At 54.5% G+C, this 25916-nt stretch overlaps 3 protein-coding genes across 6 annotated transcripts; 1 reads left to right on the forward strand and 2 right to left on the reverse strand.

The window, feature by feature from the left end:
- Window positions 1-339: 339 nt before the first annotated feature.
- Window positions 340-1230, reverse strand: LOC134509607 (olfactory receptor 14C36-like). Its single transcript, XM_063322177.1, has one exon. It carries the CDS (start codon window positions 1105-1107, stop codon window positions 340-342), a length of 768 nt encoding a protein of 255 aa, XP_063178247.1. The 5' UTR covers window positions 1108-1230.
- A 4333-nt stretch (window positions 1231-5563) lies between these two features.
- On the forward strand, window positions 5564-6561 carry LOC134509612 (olfactory receptor 14C36-like). The gene has a single exon (XM_063322184.1). It carries the CDS (start codon window positions 5564-5566, stop codon window positions 6497-6499), a length of 936 nt encoding a protein of 311 aa, XP_063178254.1. The 3' UTR covers window positions 6500-6561.
- Window positions 6562-17069: 10508 nt separating this feature from the next.
- Window positions 17070-25220, reverse strand: LOC134509587 (guanylate-binding protein 1-like). 4 transcript variants are annotated; one of them, XM_063322151.1, is made up of 12 exons: window positions 24165-25220; window positions 22623-22722; window positions 21769-21980; window positions 21565-21692; window positions 21025-21134; window positions 20507-20709; window positions 20152-20394; window positions 19575-19855; window positions 18786-18998; window positions 18559-18661; window positions 18233-18426; window positions 17070-18081 (listed from the first exon to the last, which is right to left on the reverse strand). In XM_063322151.1, exons 1-12 carry the CDS (start codon window positions 24301-24303, stop codon window positions 17845-17847), a joined length of 2163 nt encoding a protein of 720 aa, XP_063178221.1. In that variant the 5' UTR covers window positions 24304-25220; the 3' UTR covers window positions 17070-17844. The 4 variants fall into 4 exon arrangements, with proteins under 4 accessions (XP_063178221.1, XP_063178220.1, XP_063178219.1 ...); XM_063322150.1 differs by having other exon boundaries at window positions 21769-21992; window positions 22623-22716; window positions 24165-25219; XM_063322149.1 differs by having other exon boundaries at window positions 21769-21992; window positions 24165-25219.
- Between the last annotated feature and the right edge of the window lie 696 nt (window positions 25221-25916).

Genomic DNA, 25916 nt, shown 5'->3' on the forward strand with positions numbered 1-25916 from the left:
GAGCCCATGGAGAAGCAAGCGCTGCAGCAGCCCATGGAGAGGGAAGTTCCTGGAACCTATTCCTGACTTCAGCCAGAAGAAGAAGCCAACCTCCAGGCACTGCACTGGGGAGACACCCTTTATTACGGAGCTGCGCCACGGGCAGACAGGTCTGCTACTGCGACGACACATTTACCTAAAGCCTCGGGCTTAAAGGGCAAAGCGGGATCATGCCTCTGGAGATATGGAATGAATTCAGACATTTCTGTATGAGCCCGATCATCACAGATGCCAAACCAAATAAAGTACAAGCCTGTCCTGGCCCAAATTCAGAACGCCCTGTGAGGAGAGACGGGCAGCTTACTGCTGCTGAAGGTGAACCCATTGAATCAGTTTGCTCAGGGCATCCTTCAGCTCCTGGTTCCTCATGCTGTAGATGAGGGGGTTCACTGCTGCAGGCACCACCGAGTAGAGAACTGCCACCACCAGGTCCAGAGCTGGGGAAGAGACGGAGGGGGGCTTCAGGTAGGCAATCATACAACTGCTAATGAACAGGGAGACGACGGCCAGGTGAGGGAGGCACATGGAAAAGGCTTTGTGCCGTCCCTGCTCAGAGGGGATCCTCAGCACGGCCCTGAAGATCTGCACGTAGGACAGCACAATGAAAACAAAACATCCAAAAGCAAAGGCAAGACTAAACACAAGAAGCCCAGATTCCCTCAGGTAGTCATCTGAACAGGAGAGCTTGAGGATCTGGGATATTTCGCAGAAGAACTGGTTTATGGCATTGCCTTGGCAGAGGGGTAGGGAAAATGTACTGGCCGTGTGCAGCAGAGCGTGGAGCAAACCACTGCCCCAGGCAGCTGCTGCCATGTGGACACAAGCTCTGCTGCCCAGGAGGGTCCCGTAGTGCAGGGGTCTGCAGATGGCAACGTAGCGGTCATAGGCCATGACGGTGAGAAGGGAATACTCTGCACCAAAAAAGAAGAATAGAAAGAAGACCTGGGCAGCACATCCTGAGTAGGAGATTGCCTTGGTGTTCCAGAGGGAGTTGGCCATGGATTGAGGGACTGTGGTGGAGATAGAGCCAATATCAAGAACAGAGAGGTTGAGGAGGAAGAAGTACATGGGAGTGTGGAGGCGGTGGTCGCAGGCTACAGCTGTGGTGATGAGGATGTTGCCCAGGAGGGCAGCCAGGTAAATGGCCAGGAAGAGCCAGAAGTGCAAGAGCTGCAGCTCCCGCGTCTCTGTGAACGCGTCTCTGTTCTCAAGCCATTCTCCACACAATCTGTATTTGTGCCTGGGATTGCCATGACCCAGGTGCAGGACCTTGCACTTGGCCTGGTTGAACTTCATGAGGTTCGCCCAGGCCCAACTCTCAAGCCTGTCGAGGTCCCTCTGGATGGCATCCCTTCCCTCCAGCAAATCGACCGTGCCACACAGCTTGGTGTTGTCAGCAAACTTGCTGAGGGTGCACTCAATCCCACAGTCCATGTTGCCGACAAAGATGTTGAACAGCACTGGTCCCAGTACTGACCCCTGAGGAACACCACTCCTCACTGGTTTCCACGTGGACAATGAGCCGTTGACCGCAACCCTTTGAGTGCGGCCATCTAGCTAGTTCCTTATCCGCCAAGCGATCCATCCATCAAATCCATGCCTTTCCAATTTAGAGACCAGGATGTCATGCGGGACAGTGTCAAACACTTTGCATAGGTCCAGGTAGATGACATGGGTTGCTCTCCCCTTATCTACCAATGCTGTGGCAACATCGTAGGAGGCGAACAAATTTGTCAGGCACGATTTGCCTTTGGTGAAGCCATGTTGGCTGTCACTAATCACCTCCTTATCTTCCATGTGCCTTAGCAGAGATTCCAGGAGGATCTGCTTTTTTTTGGATGCAGTTGGCCACACATTGTCAGGTCATGCCCATCTTTTCATCCACGAGTACATTCAAGCCCTTCTCCGCAGGGCTGCTCTCAATCCCTCATCCCCAACCTGTACTGGTACCGGGGGTTGCCCCAAACCAGGTGCAGGACCCTGCACTTGGCCTTATTGAACTTGCACTTGTTGAATTGCACATGGCCCCACTTCCTGAGCTTGTCCAGGCCCCTCTGGATGGCATCCTGTCCCTCAGGTGTGTCAGCTGCACCACTACACTTGGTGTCATCCGCAAACTTGCTGAGAGTGCACTCGATCCCACTGTCTATGTCGTTGATGAAGGTATTAAACAGTACTGCTCACAATATGGACCCCTGAGGGACACCACTTGTCACTGATCTCCATCCATGTCCATTGACTCTGGTGAGAGCTTCGACAAGGCGTGACACCTATCTTTTGCACACCCAAACCAAGGGACAGGGAATCCCACCTCCTGTAGGTCTGTGGCGTGAACTGGAGGGAGATGAACCTGAGAGCCTGCAGACCTGTAAGCAAAGTTAGACCTCTGCATTGGCTCATTCGCATCACGGCCCTCCGTGGGGAAACAAAGCCCTCCTCTCACTGCCTAGTATTTGGGGAGGAATAGGGGTTTTCAGAGGGAGCGCTTGTCACCTCTCTTAGTTAACCAAGCTCTGAAAGGACACATCACATGGCTGGACTGCACCGCTCTCCCCACAGATGACAGAGATGATGCAGGTGTTTACTTCAGCCTCCTTCCAAGAAGGTTCCCCAGGAGGGGCCCTGCTGCTTTGTCAGCGCTGGAGACCAGGGAGCATCTCGGGGGAGACTGTGGGGCAAAGAAAGTCACACCTTCAGCTGCACTTGTGCTCCTGGGCTGGCACAAGCTCCTGGGACCGAGCAAGTTCATGGCAACGGATGCTTGGCCCCTGTAGAAAGAGAGCTCAGGCCAGGAGCAGCTCCTCTGCAAAGCGCAGCAGGGCTCAGGGCAGTGACAAGACGTGATGGGCAACCAGGAGAGAAATTAAAGGCAGCCTGGAGTGGGAGGACAGAGGGCGGGCTCACAGAGGGGGAAATCTTCCCAGTCCTGGACACAGTAAGTCTCTGGCTGCAGGTCGGTGCAGCTGATGTTCCCAGAGAGGTCTTCCAAAGCTGCCACATCTGACAGCCATGGGATCTGTCAGGATGGCTCTCACTGCTTCTCAGGGGTGATTGAGAAGGGGGAACTGCCCATGGCACTGCAGGGAGAAGTTCTGGGTGGAAGCAGCAACTCCTGACGGGGCTGGGTCTTTACTCCATCTGGAGAGTATTATGTGGGATAAGGATCATAAAATCATAGACTCATAGAATCGTTAGGGTGGGAAGGGACCTTAAAGATGATCTAGTTCCAACCCCCCTGCCATGGGCAGGGACACCTCCCACTAGAGCAGGTTGCTCAGAGATGGTCACAGCTCTAGCTCACCACAGGGACATTTTGAGATGGGGAATTTTCCAGGGGAAAGTTTAGTCACCAGGTACCAGAAAGATCTTTCCTGCCTCTGAATTGCTTTGATTGGGTTTCTTTTGTTTGCTTTTTTTTTTTCAGTTTTCCCCCATTGTCAACAGGGAGATGGAAAGAGTTTTGGGGGTTTAGATTTGGGAGTGAGACCCCTAAAATGTTACTCTGAATGATCAAGAGGGGTTTGAGGGCCCTCAGGAAGTCTCCTCACCTGCCACTGCTCCCCCAGCCTACAGGCAGCACCACCATCTCCTTGGCAGTTGCCATCATTCCCTTCAGGGCTCTTCTGAAGTGCTCCTCAGCAGCTGCAAACACAGAGGTTCTCCGGAAAAGCGTCAAGCCCTGGGAGGTTTCTGGAGGGCAGAGGTGAGCACGCAGAGGGTGGGATGGGGTCTGTGAGCACAGATACAGAGAAAGAGCTCTGCTCTTCTGTAGTAGGAGACGGGATCCAGACAATTCCCTTCCAGCGTCTCCAGTGCAGACGCCTGCCTCTAAGCATGCCCCGTTGTCTCCTCTCCCACCCAACAGAGTCCTCTACCCTCAAGGCCATGGGGTCTAAGGCATGTGTCATCTCTGCAGCCAGATCTCCAGCAGAAGAGAGTTGCATCTCTGCCACAACATGCCCTTTTCCTGCTGCATGACAAAGGGGCTGAGAGCAACTGGCCGGCAATGTCGCCACTGGAAGGTGGTGCACACACCTAGGTAAGGGGAAGGCCTTCCTGACAGGCTGCCTGCCTCTCTCTGTCTCTCCAAGCCGCCTTTGGTAGGAGGAACGTGGTGATGATCCTTGTTTCTCCATCTCTCACTGTTGCTCTTGTCCCTCTTTTCAAGACCCCTGGGGATAAAGGGCAGGGTGCGGGGGGTTCCCCTGCAGTTCAGGCTCTGAGGGTCCTTCCGTGGAGCTGCCTTTATGGCAATGAGGTGTCCATTCCTGGAGCTGTGGCAGTGCAGTGAGTGTGCTTGGGGAATAAGCCCGCTCTCTTTTAAGGAGACCCCACCTTTAGGACACCTGACTGTCCCCCAGCATGTCCTGGCAGGCTGCGGACAGTGCTCCAGAAGAGCACGGCTCTCCTGGAAGCTCCTTCTGGTAGGCGACAGTCCCTGGTTTCCACATCTGAGTCAGGCGCCTTTTCACATCCTCCCTGCCACTCTCCCTAGCCCGGCTGAGAAAGAGACAGCACTTTGGAGATTTGCCCTCTGAAACTGGACTCTCCTGTTCTTAGCAGAGTCCTGAGTCCTTTGCAGAGTGACCTCTGAGTGCAGTCGTCCTCTAGCTGGGAGAGGTGGAAGCACAGGGCAGCTGCGGGCAAGACCAAGGAGCACGCTCCCTCTCGGGAGTCTGCACGAGGTTACAGGGAGCTCTTTTGGCCTCGAGTGGCTTGGCAGTGTTTACCCTGAGAGATGAGGGAAAGCCGAGAATTTCTGCCGTTGCAATGAAGACAAGAGGCAGGCAGCTGAAAAGTAAATGAGTCTGTACTTGGAGAGTCTAAACTCACCTGCTCCCCCTCATTTCCTGCAGAACAGGCAGTGAAACTGCTGAACCTTCACCGCTCAAAAAACGCATGCGTCGGAGCATGCATTTACACGCAAGCATGTCTCGGACTGTGTTATTCATTGAGTGCTTGGAGAAATGGTGCATGTGGTGCATTGACATAAGGACAGGGATAAAGCCCTCTGCAATGGGCCACGTCACCTCTGCCTGCTCCCTTTCCTTGCCTTGAGAGAGAGCTGACAGTGACATGACTGAAATCTTGGAAAGGAGGAAGAGTAGGAGGATATGAATGCTGTCCTCTTGCCTCCAGGAAGCAGCTGGGCATGGTCCTTATTTCACCTCTCATGATGGTCACTGGGAATACACCCGCTGGGTAACAAGACTAAGTTCTCCTCACCCAGCTCAGGGCGTCCTGCCCTTGGAACAGCAACCAAATGGCTTTTGCCAGCTCTGTGTTAACCCTGCTGCAGAGCCGGAGCAACGCCTCTGAACCCATGGGCAGAGGACCCTGATCCTCACGGCGCACCTCTTCAGCACAAACTGGAGTTTAAGCTGGAGACCTGATGGAAGGTCCCCCAGAGAACTCAGAAGGCACTGTGGGGAGTTTTGTTGTCAAATGCAACGGGCTTTGTTCAAACAAGTCTCTGAGCTTGTCTTTTCCTCCTCGGACAGTCACCCATCCCTGGAAGGACCAAATGTCCAACGTCAGCTGCACCATCGAGTTCGTTCTCCTGGCATTTGCAGACACACGGGAGCTGCAGCTCTTGCACTTTGGGCTCTTCCTGGCCATCTACCTGGCTGCCCTCCTGGGCAACGGCCTCATCATCGGCGCTGTAGCCTGTGACCACCACCTCCACACCCCCATGTACTTCTTCCTCCTCAACCTCTCCCTCCTTGATCTGGGCTCCATCTCCACCACTGTCCCCAAATCCATGGCCAACTCCCTCTGGGACACCAGGGTTATTTCCTACTGTAGATGCGCTGCCCAGGTCTTCTGGTTTCTCTTCTTTGTTTCTTCAGAATACTATCTTCTCACCGTCATGGCCTATGACCGCTACGTTGCCATCTGCAAACCCCTGCACTACGGGACCCTCATGGACAGCCGAGCTTGCATCAAAATGGCAGCAGCTGCCTGGGGTGGTGGTTTCCTCAACGCGGTGATTCACACTGGAAACACATTTTCACTACCCCTCTGCCAAGGCAATGCTGTGGGCCAGTTCTTCTGTGAAATCCCCCAGCTCCTCAAGCTCTCCTGCTCGGACTCCTATGTCAGGAAAGCTGGGTTTACTGTGGTCAGTCTTTGTGTAGCTTGCGGGTGTTTTCTGTTCCTTGTCCTGTCCTATGTGCAGATCTTCAGGGCTGTGCTGAGGATCCCCTCTGAGCAGGGGCGGCACAAAGCCTTTTCCACCTGCCTCCCTCACCTGGCCGTGGTCTCCCTGTTTGCCATCTCTGCCATGTTTGCCTACCTGAAGCCTCCCTCCATCTCGTCCCCTTCCCTAGATCTGGTGGTGGCTGTTCTGTATGCAGTGGTGCCTCCCACAGCGAACCCCCTCATCTACAGCATGAGGAACCAGGAGCTCAAGGAGGCACTAAAGAGACTCATCCACTGTCTGCTGTTGCAGCAGGAATAAGCTGCCCTTCTCTCTTTACAGGCAATTCTGAGTTTCTCTCAGGCCAGGCTTGGTGATTTGGTCCTTTTCTTCTGCGCTTGAACACTATCTTTGTAAACAAGTTTTAGGAATCACCACACTTCTCCAGAGGCAAGAGCCTGGTCTGTCTGACCCAGAGGCCTTCTGGAAATGGTGCCCCAGGAGCAGGATGTTTGTGCTGCTCTGGGGAGTGGGGTGCATAAGGCATTCAAGGGGGAGGTTGTTATCCTAGGGACCAAAGGTGTGAAAAAGAGAGTGATTGGCCTCCACTTCCTCACGCCATTGGTGCTCTCCAGGCTTGGGGCTGGTGGGGTGGAAAACGCCCCCTCTCTTCTGCCCCAGGAGCTGCTGTGCCCATGAGAGAAGCTCAGGCCCGGTGTCACAACTACAGGTCTCATTTCTAAGATGGAATCCTGGACTTTGCTACTGAAAAATAGGAAAAACCCTTCTTTGCCTGCGTGCAGTCAGTTCTCTAAGGAAGGCGGGTGGAGGTTCATGAGAGAAAGCGCAGGGCTGGGCAGGGAAGGACAAGGTTGTCCCTATGGTCTCAGACCTCAGGGACTGCGTCTCCTGCCGGTCTCAAACTCCTTAGGAGGCACACTGGAGCAACATCAACCGGAGAATGCTGCTACCATCTCTTATCGAAACTGAAAAGGAATAAAATATACCCGTGAGAATATAAAATAATTTTTTGTGACGTGCTCTTTGAAATCTTCGTCTGTCAGCAAGAAGTGCCTTCAAGGCACCATGATGGAGAAATTCCCCAACCCCTGTTCAGGAACCCAAGGTGCTAAAGTGCCCATACACTAATGCACACGGTGAGTTAGAGAGCTGTGGGTAGTTGCAGGGCTATGACCTTCCTGGTGTCATGGAGACATGGTGTGGTTACTCCCTGGACTGGAGGGTTGCAACGGAAGGACACAGGCTCTTTCAGGACAGGCTGGAAAGTCGAGGAGGGGCAGTTGCCCTTTATGTGAGAGAGCAGCTGGAGGGCCTGGACGTCTGCCTCGTGATGGGTGAGGAGCCAACTGAGAGCTTATGGGTTAGCATTAAGAGGAGGTCTAGCTGGTCTCCAGACACGCTTTCCAAACCCAACTTGTACTTACCCACTATCCTGATTATATATACAAATATAGAAAATATGTATGTATACTTCTTTTCTTCCCTTAATCTCATTTGCAATTTCCCTTCCTGCTTCTTGTCCTTGCCGTCTCTTGTCCTGTCCATTCTGTCATGATCCCTGGCCAGATCATCAGCCCCACTCGGACCAAGGACCAGGGTCACAACGTGGTCTCCAAGCAGAGCCCGTCTGGGATCTCGGGGCCACGCAGGCACACCACGGCGGCCAGGTCCAGGCAGAGACACAGACTTGCAGAAGGACTGTGGGAGTGGTTGTGAGCTGGCACCAGGGCAGAGCTGGGGGCCATGGGGGTCAGCAGAGAAGAGCTCCAGCAGCTCCCCTTCACACCCAGCGGTGCTCCTGAGAGACGACGGTCACATAGGAGGGGAGGCACTGTGAGGTGCGGTGCAGGAATCCACGCTGGCCACTGTGTCTTGTGGCTCCTGGCAGGTAGTGCCAGCGGCTGCTGGCCCCAAGAGACTCCCAACCCTGGGAGGGGCAGTGAGTCCCCTTCCGACATTTGGGAGCTGCTGGGGCTTCAGAAGGTCTGCTGGCAGAGCTGGGGGTCGTGGTGCCCACCCTACGCTTCCAACCCATGGTGCCTCTTGGAATCCCAGAGCCACCGCAGTGACTGGGGGAACAGCCGTGCCTGGCTGGTGTTTAGGGATTTTGGGATGTCCTGGCAGTGTGGCTCCTGTACACGTCCTCATCCCTGCACCAGCACAGCCCCGCTGCCCCACATGTGGCCCCACAGTCAACGTGTGAAGGCACCACACTGTGCAGGGTGCATTCAGGGGTGGGGAAACGTCCCCCTGACGTGATGTGCACAACAGATCTTGGAGCGCAGGAGTTTGCAGACAGCCCAAGTCCGGGATCTGCCAGGGTCTGGGAATGTGTGAGCCTGGGGACGGCTGTATCTTCCCCCAGTATCGATAGGGCTGGCCACATTGTAAACCCCCCCAAATTCCAACCAATTACTGTAAAGCTTTGCAGGGTCTGGGGTTTTTGTTTCCTACTGTTGCGTGGTGGGGAGAGAGAACACTATGGAAAAGGAGCTCTCAAGTTTGAACAAGTCACTGAGATTCCTGGACTGTAACTTTGAGTGACCAGTAGATCTGCTAGGAGCCTCCTAAAGGGCCTTCATCCTCTCTTCTGCCTATGGACAGCACCAGCATCACCTTTGCTGGACCCCTCAGCGTTGTGCTGACCTGCCCTTTTCCACCTGTGAGCATGAACATGTCCCAGCCCGTGCCCTGCCAACAGGCAGGTTTCTGCAGAGCAAAGAGGAGTGCAGAGAGGTTGGGATGGGGGCTGTGAGCACCGACAGGGCAAAGGCATGGGACAGGGGAACAAAACCCAGAAATGTTGTGGGAGGGAGAATTCAGAAAAGCCCTCCAATGCAGACCCCTTCCTCCGAGCAAACGCCTTTGCCTCTCTCCCACCCAGCAGAGCCTCTGCCCTCAGGGCTGTGGGGTCCAAAGCATGAACCACCTCCTCTGCAGCCAGAGCTCCACAGAGCCGTGGTGCAGCTCGCCAGCATCTTGCCCACTGTCCCCTGAAGAGCACGGGGGCTGAGAGCAGCTGCCCAGCAATGTTCATGTCATCCCTTAACGAGATACCATCATCAGGACGCTGGGCTGGAGGTGTCCTTCCAAGCTGTGAGCTGCCCTCCAGGATGTAAATCTGCCCCATAGCACCTTTGTCTAAGTCTCCCCTTATTTATCACTGTCTTTTCCTCCATGGACAGTGCCCCATTCCCTGAGACATGTCCAACAACAGCTCCATCACTGAGTTCCTCCTCCTGCCGTTCGCAGACACACGGGAGCTGCAGCTCTTGCACTTCTGGCTCTTCCTGGCCATCTACCTGGCTGCCCTCCTGGGCAACGGCCTCATCATCGGCGCTGTAGCCTGTGACCACCACCTCCACACCCCCATGTACTTCTTCCTCCTCAACCTCGCCCTCCTTGATCTGGGCTCCATCTCCACCGCTGTCCCCAAATCCATGGCCAAATCCCTCTGGGACGTCAGGGATATTTCCTACTATGGATGTGTTGCACAGGCCTTTTGCTTTCTCTTCTTGGCTGGAGGGGAATATTTTCTTCTCACCGTCATGGCCTATGACCGCTACGTTGCCATCTGCAAACCCCTGCACTACAGGAGCCTCCTGGGCAGCAGAGCTTGTGTCTACATGGCAGCAGCTGCCTGGGGCAGTGGTTTCCTCCACTCTCTGCTGCAAACTGCCAACACATTTTCACTACCGCTCTGCCAAGGCAATGCTGTGGGCCGGTCCTTCTGTGAGATTCCCCAGATCCTCAAGCTCTCCTGCTCCAACTCCTCTCTCAGGGAAGCCTGGCTTCTTGTGGTTAGTGTCCCTCTTGGGTTTGGGTGTTTAATTTTCATTGTGCTGTCCTACGTGCAGATCTTCAGGGCCGTGCTGGGGTTCCCCTCTGAGCAGCGACAGGACAAAGCCTTTTCCACGTGCCTCCCTCACCTGGCCGTGGTCTCCCTGTATGTCAGCACTGGTATGTTTGCCTCCCTGAAGCCCCCCTCCACCTCGTCCCGGTCACTGGATCTGTTGATGGCTGTTCTGTACTCACTGCTGCCCCCGGCATTGAACCCCCTCATCTACAGCATGAGGAACCAAGAGCTCAAAGACACACTGAAGAACCTGATTCAGAAGCAGGAATAAGCTGCCCATGTCTCTTCACAAGCGCTTTCCAGTTCATCTCAGGAACCTCCTCTGTATTGGCCATTTGGTTTGTGATCATCGTGTTTTGCCAGGAATGTCTGCATCCACCCCACTTCTCCAGAGACATGAAGCCAGTCTGTCTGACCCAGGGGTCCTGTACATGTCTCTGGCGTGGTGGTACAGCTGGACACGGAGCTGTTGGAGCGGGTCCAGAGGAGGGCCACGAAGATGATCAAAGGGCTGGAGCACCTATGCTATGAGGACAGGCTGAGAGAGTTGGGGTTGTTCAGCCTGGAGAAGAGAAGGCTCTGGGGAGACCTTATAGCGGCCTTCCAGTACCTGAAGGGGGCCTACAGGAAAGCCGGGGAGGGGCTGCTGGCAAGGGCATGTAGCGATAGGACGAGGGGCAATGGTTTAAACTAGGGCAGGGCAGGTTTAGATGAGACATTAGGATGAAGTTCTTTACAATGAGGGTGGTGAAACACTGGCCCAGGTTGCCCAGAGAGGGGGTGGAGGCCCCATCCCTGGAGACGTTCAAGGCCAGGCTGGATGAGGCTCTGAGCAACCTGATCTAGTTAAAGACATGGTCAATGGAGTTAAATCCAGCTGGCGGCCGGTCACAAGTGGTGTCCCTCAGGGCTTGGTGTTGGGACCATTTCTGTTTAACGTCTTTATTGACGATCTTGATAAGGACATAGAGTGTATCATCAGGAAGTTTGCAGATGACACGAAGCTAAGCGGGAGTGTTGATCTGCATGAGGATAGGGAGGCTCTACAGAGAGGCTTGGACAGATTGGACTGATGGGCCAACACTAATGGAATGTGCTTCAACAAGGCCAAGTGCCGGGTCCTGCACTTGGGCCACAACAACCCCTTGCATCGCTAATGGCTTGGGGCAGTGTGGCTGGAGAGCTGCCTGGCAGAAAAGGACCTGGGGGTTCTAATTGACAAGGGGCTGAACATGAGCCAGCAGTGTGCCCAGGTGGCCAAGAAAGACAATGGCATCCTGGCTTGTATTAGAACTAGTGTGACCAGCAGAAGGAGGGAGGTGATTGTCCCCCTGTACTCAGTACTGGTGAGGCCACACCTGGAGTATTGTGTCCGGTTTTGGGCACCTCAATACGAGAGACATATCGAGGTGCTGGAGCGAGTGCAGAGGACGGCAACAAAGCTGGTGAAGGGCCTGGAGAATAAATCTTATGAGGAGCGATTGAAGGAGCTGGGAGTGTTTGTTTAGTTTGAGGAAGAGGAGGCTGAGGGGAGACCTCATCGCTCTCTACAACTACTTGAAAGGCCATTGTAGAGAGGTTGGTGCTGGTCTCTTCTCACAGGTAATTAGCGATAGAACAAGGGGGAATGACTTTAAGCTGCAGCAGGGTAGGTTTAGACTGGACATTAGGAAAAAAGTTTTCACAGAAAGAGTGCTCAGACCCTGGAATAGGCTGCCCAGGGAGGTGGTGGAGTCACCATCCCTGAATGTGTTTAAGAGTCGTTTAGATGTGGTGTTAGGGGTTATGGTCTAGGGGACAACTTTGTAGAGTGGGGTTGATGGTTGGACTCGATGATCGCAAGGGCCTTCTCCAACCTGAATGATTCTATGATTCTATGATTCTATGCCCCTGCTCACTGCAGGGGAGTTGGACTAGATGGCCTTTAAAGGTCCCTTCCAACCCAACACGTTCTGTGATTCTATGACTCCTGTGTCACATCTCTGTAATAAAGGGAGATTTCCTCAGTGCAAGTGTCTGGAGGTTGGACTTTTCTTCCAAAGCTGAAGTCAAGAGCAGGCTGAAGAGGTTGTCCCTACCCTTCCCGTGGATCTCCAGATTTCCCCCTCCCCTTGCTCTTCCATCAGTCAGACTCCTCCAAACTATCTGGTTGCTGCGTTGGCCTTCAGGGAGTTAGGAACTTCCTGCCTCTCTGAGAAGTCTGATGAACTCTTGAGGCAACTCCTTAAGTATGTTTCTATCTGTATTTTCCTAGCGCTCTCTCTAAACCGGTTCTCGTATGGATATGCCTTGTGGAAGGTGACCCTCGTTAGATGCAGCTTGCACTTGGCATGTAGTAGAGGAGAGAGTTTTAAAGCTTATTGAGTTGCATCATGTGTAGCTTTTGTTCTTTAGGCAATGAGGAGAAGTCCTCCTGTGCCTGCGTGCAGGCAGTTCCCTGAGGAAAGCAGGTGGGAATTGGTGCCAAGGAGCTGTAACGTCCAGCTGCAGACTTCAGTGGAGAAGTCTGATGTAAGGACAAGTGCCGCAAGGCCCAGGGGGCCGATCAGAGGAACGGTGGGGTCGGGGAGGTGAGGAGCAAGGATGCCCCTTGAGTGTGTGGCCTCAAGGGACTGCTTTTCCTACCTGCCCATACCTGCTTAGGTGACCCTCTGGATCAATACCTATTTGAGACTGCTGCTATCGCTGCTTCGTAAACTGGAAAATAAAAACAAATGCCTTTAAAATGCAAAACTCCCTTCTCATTATGTCCTCGTTGAAGTCTTCCTCTGTAACTACCAGCCTGAAAGCTCTCCAATTAGCTGCAGGAGTCTTGAGGACTTGAAGAAAGTTACGGGAAGAGACAAGGCACACGAGGGCTCTCTGCCTTGTAATGAGCCCCACGGTGGGTTCGGTGCTGAGCCCGTGGACCCGCAGCGCTGAGGGGAGGTTGCACAAACTGCTCAAGGAGTCAGAAAGAAATGCTGAAGTGTCTTGGAGCATTAACAAGCCCCACCGAGGGCCATTACCAAGACGGCCTCCCCTTGGACTCGTTAGAGCAGAAGTTCGGAGGTGGCGATGACAGGCAGGCAAAGTGCCGGTGGCTCCGACGCTGCGTGAAGCCTTGGTGTGCTTTATGAAGCCAAATGCCAAGCCCTGACCCCAGCCCCTCACCCTCAGGAGAGAGACCCCGTCCATCACACATGGCTCAGGGCTTTCATGGGATGCGGGGGGGTGTGGTGCCAAGTGAAGGACAACAGTACGACACCTCCCAGCCTCGCCGGGGGGCGCAAGAAGGCAACGTGGCCTCTGTGCCATGGGAACAATGTGTCTCCTCGTAGGCCCTGGTGGCAGAGACATCAGCCATAGCCAAGGGGACAAAGAGCTCAGTTCTGTCAGGGCTTTTTGGCCTTGACGGCACCCTTGGCCATCTCCACCACAGGCTGTCCTACACCGTCCCGTGCCTGCGCCTCTTTCCCTGCAGACTGTAGACACCCAACACACTTCCCCACCTTGTTCTCACCCTGGCACGTCCCTGCCTTTACTGACATCTCTCCATCCTCACTGGCTGCTCCTTCAAATGCAAAATCATGGGTTAACGCAGACTCCCTCTGAGTGACCTGTTGCGCCAAAGCACCACCTTCCTTCGAGCGACGTTTCTGTCTCCTCACGTCCATCTGCACATCCAAAACGGCAGTTTCTCATGGCTTTCCTGTCTCGTGCTCTTTCCCTCTACCAAAAACCACGAGATCATCTCTGACAGTAACAGTCAAGCTTTCTGAAGCTACTATTATTCTTCTCTGAGCTGCCACTTCACCAGGCCAATGCGGTCCCCACCTCTCAGCCTTTCCGCACATGGTCCCTAACCCCATCTTGGTAGCCCTCCTATGGGCCCACTCCAGTTCCTCCCCGCTCCTCCAGAAGAGAGAGCCCCACATGAGGACACACTATTCCAGATGTGGCCACACCCGTGCTAAGTCCTGGGGGTGATAACTCCCCTTGCCTGGGTGGCCACGCTCCTCCCGGCACAGCCCAATGTGCACGTGGCCATATTCATGGTTAGCACCACGGTCCTGTATGGCATCGCTCGTAATGCCCAGGCCCTTCTCCTCCAGGTTGCTCCTCATTCAGTTCAGGTCCAAGCCTGCTTTGATGTACAGGGTTGTTTTGTCCCCTAACGTAGAAGATCAGAAGGAGAAGATCCCATCTCCTTGAAATCTTCTTGAGGTTTCTGTTGGCGTAATCCCTGAGATTCTCAAGGTGCACTTGGACTGAAGCTCCATTGTGCCTGCTGTTAGTGTGAGCGTGCAGATGTCCCACGTGACTTGGGGTGTCTGGCACAAGGACAAAGCATAAGGAATTTAAAGGACAGGACAGATCATACATTAAAAGAGGAGACACTAGTTAAACGAAATTGCAAGCCAAGGAAGGCATTACCATGGTGACCATCCCAAAAACACCAACTGAAGGGACAAAAGAAGCAAAACCAGAGCCAACAAGGGAAGCTTTAAGAGGGGTGGGCTGTTTGTATGGGAGGGCATGAGGATGATCCAAGGGAAGAACTTGGGAGGGACAAAAGAGGGAAGAAGGAGATAAAAGATGAAGCCAAGGATAAGGTCATGGCTGTGTGGGGGCATCTGCCAAGCAGCCCTTCACCTGAGAAAGACTGACTGGCGTGGACACAAAACTGCTGTTGATCTGACCATACTTAGGTCTGCATTATTTCCATGGCCACGGGAACATGAGTGCTTTCCCGACCATCCTCAGGGAAAATGCCTGTAGTGGATGGCAACACTGGAAGGGACCTCAGGAGGTCTCTAGCCCAATCGCCTGCTCACAGCAGGGTCAGCCATCAGGTTGCACCAGCTTGCGCAGGATTTTATTCATTTTTGGCCTGAAAACCTCCAAAGATGGAGATGGCACCAGCTCTCTGGGAAACATTCTTGTTGGTCATTGGCCGTCATCCTCCCATCACGTACCGTGGTGAAGAGCCCGACTCCTCCAGTTACCTCCTGAAAGGGGTGGGAAGGCTCTTCTGTGGTCTCCTCAAAGTCACCTTTTCTTCTGACTGGACAAATCCAGCTCGCTGAGCCTCCCTTAGCGAGACAGCTGACCTTACAACTGCACCCCTGAGATCTTTAAGACTCTTCCAATCCTGTTGGCTTCTCTTGCATGTGCAAAGGATGTCACGGTTGTGAGAATGTCGTCATCCTCCTGCCATGGCTTTTTGCCTGTGTCACTCTCCCTTGTCACCTTGATGTCACGCACAGGTGTTGCGGGCTGTGAAGAGGGCGCGATCTGAACAAGTAGCCCTTCACAAATAAACTTGGAACTCAAAATGCTGCAGGCCCAAGAGCCAACATCACACCGTGGGAGGGGCTGGTGCTGCGTTTGCCACACTTGGTGCTAAGCCACGTGCAGAGGAGGAATTCACGTCTACAAGAATCGCACTAACTGCTGTCAGTGGTGGCAGAAACACCAAAGCATTCAGGTCAGAAGGGACCTTGGGAAGTCTCTAGACCAACCTTCCACTCACATGAGGAGGAGCACTGAATTCCTACCAAGTTCCTCAGGGCTTCGCCCAATAGTGTCCTGGAAATGTTTTGAAATGGGGGCTTTGTCTAAGATCGTCAGGGGGCTCCAGGGTACCCTCTGAGGAAGGTGTGGGTGCCAGATAAGGAGAGACACAGGATTCCTTGACCCTCAACAAGCCGCTAGAAACCTCTGGAAGCTTCTAAAAAACTCCTTCTGCTGCCTTTGATCAACAGGTGCATTGCTGAGAGGCTGCTGAAGCTATTCCAGCCCTTGGACTGTTATTCCCTGCTGCTCTTCCAAGAAGGCACCAATGACATAGCCAGACTTGGATCTACAGGCCAGCCAGCCTCATCTTGATCCCTAGGAACAAGAAGGAGCAGCTAATCCTGGAAACCATTTCCAGGCACGTGAACAACAAGAAAATCACCAGGCGTAGCCACCATGGATTCCAGAAGGAGACCAACCTGATAAACTTCTGCAACAAAATGACTGGCCAGGTCCCAGAGATTGAGGGAAGGGCACCTAGTATCCAATTTATGGTTTATTTTTTTTCTTTTTATCATATCACAAATCTTTCTCTGGGTATGGGTTTCCTGATAAGAAAACCATTTCCCAGTTCTGGGTGCAATCTACCACAGAGGCACTTATAAGGGAAGGCGATGAGGGCACCTTGCCCACCGAGATCAAAAGGATAATGCAATCCCTGAAAAAGGATTTCCAGTCTCGGTGGCGTTTGCTTACGTTCACTTATGACCTCACCAGCAGTAAAGCCACAGCTTTTGTTGTGACAATACGCAATGCTTCGGTACCCACCATACGCCCAGTCATTGCGCTGGGATTAAGCCACCGTGGAACCGTCCTCTGTCCCTTAGAACATAGAGTACGGGCCCAAGAGCATGGGAACAAACGGCAAACCATTGATGTTTACGCGTGTGGTGTATGGGACCATGGTTCCGCACCAAAATTTGGCAAAAGATGAAACAAATGATGTCAATAATTTGACTAGAGTGTGGCAATGAAGGGAGACAGTCTCACGGTGTGAGGGCTCGGCAGGGAAAACAGCCCCGGCACAACAGCAGGTGGAGGAGCAGAGCCCGGGCTTTGTCCCCGGGAGGTTCCCCAGGACCTTGCTGGCCAAGCAGGGTCAGTGCTCCGCAGACCTCCCTCTGTCACCTGCAGACCTTCCTCTCTCACCTGAGGACCTCCCCTGCAGGGATGGAGTGCCCACACAGCAGGGAAGGCATTTGAGGGGCGAGCGTCACTGGGGTAACTGCCTTTGGAGCAGCCCCTCTGTCCATAAAGAACTCAAAAACCTCTACACCTTCATGTTAGTGTCCCTGCTTCTTCTCCAGGTGCGGCTGAAAATGTAATTCCCTGTAGCAAAGGGGGAAACCCCTTTGCCCATGAGTGACATGGGCTGACCCCGGGAGGCAGCTGAGCCCCACGCCAATAGTGGATGGAGGAGAGGACGGGAAGGGTAAAAGTGAGACAATGCATCGGTCGAGATAAAGACAGTTTAATAGGTGAAGCAAAAGCTGCCTGTGCAAACAGGGAAGGGGCACTTGGGGATCTCCTGGTGTGAAGAGAGGGAAGAGGGGGTGAGCGAGTAGAGAGCAGGACATCACGGCAGGCAGAACTTCCTCACGGCTTCAAAGTGAGAAGAGCCTTGGGTGGGAAAAGCTCCATTGCAGAGGATGCCTTTCACCTGCCGCTCCCTGGATCGCGGGCTCACTCCTTCTGGGTCACTCTGCCTGGGACTGACGCCAAGCAAACCAGGTCGCGCTCACCACGTGGATTCCTGGTTTACTCACAACCTCCGTGCTACTTCCCGCAGCTGCAGAAAGTGCGACCCTAGGATATCAGCCAGCGGGCATAAACCTCGCTGGTCATGTTTCCCGTAGCCCTGGTGAGGAGGTCTCTACACGAGGTGTGCTACGTTCCTCCGTGACGTGTTCTGAGACGGGCAAAATGCTCCCAGACCTGTCTGTTGGACTTTCTGTGCCCCGGGCCACCCCGGCTTTAGATGTTCCCTGTGCCTTCAGATGGAGTGAGAGACCAGGTGCTCTGGGAAGGAAGAGGAGAACATCTTCTCCCGGAGGAGACATACATGAACATAGCAGATAGAGCGGTACAAGCAGACAGGGCGGTCACTTCTGCACTCCGTGGCAAGCATATTGCAGGAAAAGCTTTAAAAATTCTAACAGATTTCTACGTGGGGACACTACACACCTCTCTTCCCTTGTTACTAGAGGGGTTTTAAAGAAAATCTTCATGGTTACCTCCAGCGGAATGCCATAATCAGCGTAAACACATAAGAAAAACACCTCAATAGTCGCTTGAAGAATTTCCACCAGTTGCAGTTATTATTGCCATATCCCTGCTCCTGTCCAGAGCCTCCAGAGTGCCCCGAACCCCATCCAAAGGGGCCTCCGTTACCACCAAAGGGTCCCGGACCCCGTCCAAAGGGGCCACCACTCCCACCGAAGCCACCATTGGAACAGCCGCTCTCTTCCTGTGAAAAGAGTCAGATTGTCAGCAAGGGCACGGTGCGTGCTGTGGGAGCGGCACAGAGCCAAGAATCAATGGGAGGGACCCAGCTGGGACCCCTTCGCCATTCCTGCCTGCTAGCCACGTCGTGGCACCTGCACCCTCCCACTTCGTACCTTCGATTTACGTTTGCTGGTCTTTGGGTGCTCCTCCCGCCGCTTCTTAGGCTGATCCTCCAGCTTCTTTCTCAGACGAGCCACCTCTTCTTCAGTGCTGTGCAACTTGTCCTGCAACTTCTGCTTGTCTTCAGCCTCCTGCTTCCACCGGGCATCCCACTCCTGCTGAGCCTTCTCATACTGCTGTTGCACATCTGGGGACGGAGAAAGAGAGGTGTTGCAAAGGCAGGAGCTGAGCCCACCAAACCCCCAAGGAGTACTGTTGTGTGCCCCCCACCAAGCTTGGCCGTCTACAGGCAGTGACATTTCTCCTGCCCACAAGTTACCTTTCAGCTCCTTGTCCTTCTTTTCCAGGGCGAGGTCTATGTTGAGGATGTTCTTGTCCAGAGCCTCTCTGCGTTGGAGGAACTCCTGCAGGACGGCATCAGCCTGTAGGAGCACAGGTAGAAGAGGAATCAAGGGCAGAAACAGCAGCTGGGGGGAAATGGTTACGTGGGGGAAGGGGATGGGACGTGGAGCCTCTTCCCGGCAGGGGAGCTGCTCTTGTTCCTACCATCACCCCCTTGCCAGGCAGTTCCCCATATTTCTCCAACAGCGCCTGCTGGTCTCCTTCGAACAGCTGGTGACCCCCCGGCACATTGTAGACACCATCGGTGATTTTTCTGTCCAAGTCCTGGAAGAGGTCCCTGAGCGCGGCCTCGCACTTCTCACGGGACGCCTGCTCGTTGTCCCTGCAGAACTTGTCCTTGATTGCCTCCACCTGGCACTGTCCGGAAAGGGGCAGAGGGAAGGAATCAGCCCAGGCTGAGCTGCGGCCACCGCTCTCACGCCGGGCAAAAATCAAGCCCTGTTGACATGGAAACTGGGATCGCCAGTCCGTGGGGTAATCGGCCGGGAGGAGACACAGGGGGAGGCCATTCTGCGCTCAGGAACATCTCTGGACCAAGGTGCCCAGGAGCAGAGAGCACGCCAGGGACCACGGGCTTCACAAAAGACAGGGGCAAGAATTAGTCGGCAGGAGAGGGGAAGCGTGGAAGGCTACAGGCTTCCAGCCAGGGCAGAGACACATCTGGGCTGGGGCAAGAGAGCGGGCAGGGCTGAGCCTCGTCCCCTTTGCAGCACGGCTTTTGAACCTAGGGAGAAGAGGTGGTGCAGCAGGACAACTGACAGCCTGCAGAACGTGAGAGCGGGCCTTGGGACCGAGTCTGCTCTGCACAGGGCACAGCAGTGTCCTCTGGCAGGAGGCAGGAGACCCCCTCCCCCCAGGACCATGCTGTTTCCCCAAAGCTAAGGGGATGGTGGCGTCCCTGGGGGAATCCTGGCTGGGCTGGGGACCACCTACTGTAAGATCTGCCAGGAAAGAGCAGATCTCCTCCTCGAACGCCTGTTTCTGGAACAGCTCCAGCGTCTCCCGCTCGCACTGGGTGTGCAGATCCAGCAGCTCCTGAACCGTCTCCGTCGGCAGCTTCACTCGCCGCTCCATCAGGTCCTGGTACAACGTCACAGCCTCTTTCACTGCCGCTGCATTTACAGTCTTTGCCAGGGCGAGCACCGCGCTCTCCAGGCACGGCACTGCCCCGCTCCGGATGGTCTCCACGTAGCTCTCTGCCAGTTTCCCCAGCACTGCCAAGGAGGACCAAGGATGAGAGATCTGCAGCCTGAACAAAACACCGGCTCCCGCTCGCCGCTGGCTCCTGCCATATCCCTGCTGCCTGCCTGCCACAGCCTTCCTGAACTTCCTTTCCTCTTTCCCACCCCGTCTACAGCATCCAGCGGCTCCAGATCCACAGGCAGGGACAGCAGCCAGCAGAAAACCTCTCCCTTTCCCCACCTCCACCATTTGGCTGGGCATTTGATCCTTCCCCAGAGGCAGAGCCAAGGGATGCTGGCCATCCAACCCTCTGCACAGCAGCACTCACGGGTCCCTGTTATGGTGCGGCCGCAAGGGATGGTCTTAGGCGGAGACTTTTCCCAGATGTGGCTGCAGAATTTCTCCACCTGCTCCCGGAATTCACAATCGATCTCATCGTCCTGAAGCTCCTCCAAGCGAACCAGGTCCCTCCTGTGGGCCGGCTGGTAAAAAACAAAGCACTTGCGATCCCGAAAGAACCGGCAGATGCATTCCCGGGGCTGGTTGTAGCGTTGGGTCTCTGGGCTGCTACCTGTGGGGTAGGAGCACACGGAGCAAGTTCACCAGGGCTTGGGCTGTTGTTGACTTACACTGAAATGCTGCTGGGGTTGGACGTCTCCAGCAGCACAGCACCATTCCCTTACCAGCCTTTAACTTGAGAGCATTCTCCAAGTATTCATCCTCAGAGATTTCCTTCCCATCCACCTCCAGCTGCAGTGTGAAGTCCCGGACCGTCCACACAAAAGTCGGGAAGATGGGGGCAACGTTTTCTGAATCCTCCAGTTCATCTTCGCTCTGCTCGGGTGCTGCTTTCAACTTGACCTGCTCAGTCAGCTTCATCACATAGCTAGGGAGCTGGCTAAGGAAACAGGGACCTCAGCTCTGAATGCAGGGGCATCGCCACCCTGCAACCGCTCAGCACTTCACGGGCAAGAGAGGAGACTCTGCGGGGACAGAGAACAGCCAGGAACCGCCGGAAGGAAGAGGGAGAAAACCCCTCAGCCTGGAGGTCCACCACGTGGCACTCCTAAGGACTCAAAGCATATCACTGGGCACCACCAGAAGGTCCTTTGGCTGTTTGAGGAACTAGGATTTGTCAAGCCCTTGCCCACCACTCAGGGAGAGGAGGGCATCCCTCCTGCTGCTGTCCCACCAAGGATACTGCAGCTGGTCCACGGCTTGCTGGTCAATGGTGCCTTTGCTGTTGTAGATCAGGGTGCTGGAGAGCAGCATGGTTAGCACAAAGATCCACATGTCGTTCTTCATGTCACCCTGGAGGAAGTACCCTTGGCTGTTACCAACAAGACCCCCTAAGTCTTGGGGGCAAAGCCCCACATGCCCAGACCCTCAATGCTCCTTACCGACAGGCCACGGCAAGACCAGGTCTTGGAGAGACCCACCCCCATGCCATCACCACCTCCTTCTCGAGCTGGGCTTATCCTCAGCTCTTAACTCTCAGGGTCCCACACACCTCTAGCAAAGTGCTCCCTGAGCTCCTCTGTCCTGTTCTGCTGCTCTTTCCCAGAAAAGCAGAGGAGTTTGGCACCTTGCCTGCCCCAGCCTCCTTCCCCATGGCCTCTGGCTCTTCCCAGCACGCTGGCTGAAGCCACCACAGGTGGTGGGAACCCCCCTGGCCTCTGGTCACCATGGCTGGTGACAAAGTGCTGGGAATGTGCAAAGGCAGCGGCCGCTTCTTCCACACCTTCTCCACATCACCCAGCCCTTCCGTGTCCAGCAGCACCAGAGTGTGTCCAGGCTTGCACGGGTGAGGTACACACCACATCCAGATACCCCTGGTGTGGGACTGCACACCACTGCCCAAGGAGAAACCTGTGGGGAGGTCGCAAGGGTCTCAACAGCGTTCAATACAGGTACGTTGGGCATCCGGGGCTGGGACCTCTCTCACCTTTCCTCTGACAAGCCAGCCTGTTCATGAGGTAGGACTTGCCAGTGCGGTACAGCCCTGTGATGGCCACCACCACCACGGGCTGGGTGATCCCTGACAGCACCTGCAGGGCCTCCTGCTGGACCACCAGCCCCTTCGTCTGCGTGTTCTCAATGAGGCACACGGGCTCCGGCACGTGGATTTCAGATGCCATCGCTGACAGCAAACACAGCCTGGAGAGGAGACTGCAAGATGGGACGGTTAACACGGTGGGGACCTTCCACCTGCCTCCTCTTTTTCCCCATTGCAAGCGCTGCTGTGAAGACAACGATGGCCCTTAGACGAGGTGCACAGCCCCTTCCCATTTCCCTCCCAACAGAAACAGCTGCATTTCGGAAAGCCTGGCGGGATGGTGGGACTGCTCTGCACTATGTCCTAAGCACCGCTTTGAAGTTTGCTGAGTGGAGAAATGTGCAAAAATGGGGGTGGGACATAGCGATGGCCTCAGGCAGGGCTCGAGACAAGAGGATCAACTGGAGAGTCACACCAGCCCCAAGGAAAGGAGAGGTCAGGTGGCGAGGCTGAAGCTGAGGGGAGCACCCCAAGAATTTTTTCATTAATTTCTTATGCCGAACCCCATCAAAGCCCCTCTCACCCTCCACTGTGCCTCCCACAGGGACGTGCGTGCTGCTGGCCCATGCAAGGCACCCATCTCTCCTTTCCTCCCCCCACACGTTCATCACTGATGCCCTGGCGTCCCTGTCCCTTGTTGGGGTCCCTGTCACTTGCTGGGGTCAGCAGGAGCCATTCCACAGCCCCAGCGTCCAGGGCTGCTTGCACGGGGTGGGGAGGAGGCATCAGGGGAAGGGACTCACCGTCGTCTTGTCGCCTGCCCTGGGCTGCAAGAGCTTTGCTGCAGCCTGGCTCCTGCCCGCCTTTGTCCTGTGCCCTGGGCCTGCACCTCCCCTCCTATTCCTGGAAAGGAAATGAGTCAGAGGCGAAAGTGAAAGCCATCAGCTCAGAACCAACACTCCGAGCAGGCAAGACAGAGATGGTTTAATAAGTGAAGGAACAACAACGAAAAACAAACAACGCCACAGCAAACCCTCACCTCCTCCCACCTGCCCGGGCCATTTCAGAGCTGCACCCACCTTGGGAGACATCCCCCGACCCCCTTCTTCCTCGACTCCACCGCTTTTTCCTGCTGAGTGTGGCCTTATCTAGTGGGGAAGGGTGGGGAGATATGGGAAGAGGTTTCCCGGAGGAGCTGTGGATTCCCCATGGAACTTGCGCATGACCCACCGTTGGAAGTGCTCAAGGTCCGGTTGGAAGGGGCTGTGAACAACCTGATCAAGTGCAAGATGTCCCTGCTCACGGCGGGGGGTTCGGACTAGATGATTTTTGAAGGTCCTGGCCATGTCCTCACCCAACCTCTTGCCCACCCCCAGACCACTCACTGGTGGGGTGGTGTGAGCAGCAGAAAAGGCCCTTACTCTGTGTAAGCGCCGCTCAGCAATAGAGAAAACACCCCCGTGTTATCAACGCTGCTTTCAGCACAGTCCAAAGCACAGCCACATGCAGACTACAAGGAAGAAAATCAACTCCATCCCAGCCAAGACCAGCACAGGGTGAACAAGAAGTTGGGAGGGGACACAGCTGGGACACCTGACCTCCACCCGACTGTTCTGCTCTCCTGGCACACACAGCTTTTGCTTTGCCTATTTTCATCTTAACCTAGGAGTTGTCTCACTGCTGACTCTCTCCCCCATCCCACGAGTTTGCGAGTGAGCGAGGGGCTGCGTGGGGCTTAGTTGCCACCTGGGGTTAAACCACCACCAGCCAACGCCATCACCAGCCCCTCCCAGGCTCCAGTCAACCCCATGGACATGGAGGCAGCAAAAGGGCTCAGCCCATGCACAGGCCCAGAACCTGCCCCACTACAACCTCCCGGATGCCCTGGGACTCGCTCCGGCAATGGCGAGCTCCACGGACACTGCCCACTCCTGGGCTTTGGCTCCTCTCTGAGGACCTCACAAGCCCTGCCCTCTTCCAGCAACATCAAGGGGATTGACACTGGGGGACAAGAGGCTGCCCCTCCTGTCACGGGCACAGCGGGGAGGAGAGGAGAGCTTAGGGCACAGGGTGCGAGCCTGGGCGAGTCCTAACTTGCATGCAAAGCCATGAGGGGATGAACGCCTGCTCCCAGACACCCATTCCCCTTGCTCCATCCCAGAGCCTGAGCAGATCCTTGGACCTCGTCCTCCTCCCCCCCGCTGGCGTCCCCCTCACTTGCTGGGGTCCCTGTCCCTTGTTGGGGTCCCTGTCACTTGCTGGGGTCAGCAGGAGCCATTCCACAGCCCCAGCGTCCAGGGCTGCTTGCACGGGGTGGGGAGGAGGCATCAGGGGAAGGGACTCACCGTCGTCTTCGTCGCCTGCCCTGGGCTGCAAGAGCTTTGCTGCAGCCTGGCTCCTGCCCGCCTTTGTCCTGTGCCCTGGGCCTGCACCTCCCCCCTCTTCCGGGAAAGGAAGTGAGTCAGAGGCGAAAGTGAAAGCCATCAGCTCAGAACAAACACTCCGAGCAGGCAAGACAGAGATGGTTTAATAAGTGAAGGAACAACAACGAAAAACAAACAATGCAACGGAAAACCCTCACCTCCTCCCAGCTGCCCGGGCCGTTTCAGAGCTGCACCCACCTTGGGAGACATCCCCCGACCCCCTTCTTCCGCGACCCCACCGCTTTTTCCTGCTGAGTGTGGCCTTATCTAGTGGGGAAGGGTGGGGAGATACAGGAAGAGGTTTCCCTTTGGATTCCCCATCAGGACAGGTGACCAAAAATTGACCAATGTTGGGGGATATGGCGGGTCCGTAGACCCCTTGACAGAAGAGATAGAGATTGCAGTGTACCCATAAGAAGGCCGCCAGTTGCATCATATAAGGACAATGTAACAAAAAGGAGAAAGAAGAAGATTGCTTGAGAGAACAACGAGAGTTAGGCTGTGAGAAAGCCAGATTTTGAGCAATGTGAACAGGATTTCAATAACCAATCGTATTGTAGCTACGAGCGCGTGTGCTATGTCACCTAACCAATTGAATGCGTAGAAAGAACGCGTGAACGGAGCGTGAACAAAAGATTATATATATAAGAAAGCCAAGTTTGTAATAAAGACTGAGCTTAACTTAACTCTTCAAGGAGAGTCTTGTCGTTTGTCCGTCCCGACTGAAAGAAAATGGCTGTTAAAGAAAATAAGGGACTGCTCCTGATGAACACAAAAGATAAACAATATGAGTACGTGTTGCCTCGTGACCAAATAGCAGCTGTAAAAGAGACTCAAAGAGGGCTGGGTGTTATCCACCCTGGAGGACTGGTGCGTCCCTCTGCACCTCTTGCTCCAGCCTTGGGGGAAACGGAGGCATGGCCTTCTCCTCCTATTTCTACTAACCCCATCTCGAGTCTGGGTTTTCCATCCTTGCCACCTGAGTCAGACGATGAGGAGGGCAGTCCTATAACGGGTGAGGAAGGGACTGAAGTGGTGGACTCTGGGGAGCCACCCCCATCGTACACAAGATGCCCCTGGACGCTTGGGGGCCAATTGGCAAAGGCTTAAGTGCCTTACTAATAGGAAGATCTAGTAGCACCTTACAAGGCCTCATGGTACATGTTGGAGTGATTGATGCTGATTACACAGGACAAATATGTGCCATGGTATCGACAGCTACACCACCTGTGACTATTGAGAAAGGAACTCGACTTGCTCAGTTAGTCCCATTTCAAAGTTGTGTTCCACAAAGGGACAACGTTACACGTGGTGATGGTGGTTTTGGTTCTACAGGAAAGCCACAAGTCTATTGGGTGCAGACGGTATCTGATCAATGCCCACAAATGCATTGTGTTCTTGAACTTAGTGATGCCACTCCCAAGAATTCCATCTGTGAATAACATGGAGCCTACCAAAAGATATCAGTGGAAAGTGTTGCCACAAGGTATGAAAAACTCGCCTACAATTTGTCAATGGTTTGTAGCAAAAGCATTGAGTCCAATGCGTGCCCTGTTCCCATCTGATTACTGTCACCATTACATGGATGATATTCTGCTAGCGGCTGCAACACCGCAACAGTTAGAAAAAATGGAACAGAAAAAACAGGAATCATTGTGTGAATATGGCTTAATA

This window comes from Chroicocephalus ridibundus, unplaced genomic scaffold (assembly GCF_963924245.1).
Source record: "Chroicocephalus ridibundus unplaced genomic scaffold, bChrRid1.1 SCAFFOLD_92, whole genome shotgun sequence".
Classification (NCBI taxonomy): domain Eukaryota; kingdom Metazoa; phylum Chordata; class Aves; order Charadriiformes; family Laridae; genus Chroicocephalus; species Chroicocephalus ridibundus.

What these genes read in the sequence shown, in the direction of transcription:
- LOC134509612 (XM_063322184.1), top strand. Translation starts at nt 5,564, where the DNA reads ATGTCCAACGTCAGCTGCACCATCGAGTTCGTTCTCCTGGCATTTGCA.
- LOC134509587 (XM_063322149.1), bottom strand. Translation starts at nt 24,303, where the DNA reads ATGGCTTTCACTTTCGCCTCTGACTCACTTCCTTTCCCGGAAGAGGGG. An exon ending in CAAGCCGTGGACCAGCTGCA is followed by an intron (nt 20,710 to 21,024) that starts GTATCCTTGGTG and finishes CCAGCTCCCTAG; the next exon opens with CTATGTGATGAAGCTGACTG. An exon ending in CTTTCCTGGCAGATCTTACA is followed by an intron (nt 18,999 to 19,574) that starts GTAGGTGGTCCC and finishes CTTTCCGGACAG; the next exon opens with TGCCAGGTGGAGGCAATCAA.
- LOC134509607 (XM_063322177.1), bottom strand. Translation starts at nt 1,107, where the DNA reads ATGTACTTCTTCCTCCTCAACCTCTCTGTTCTTGATATTGGCTCTATC.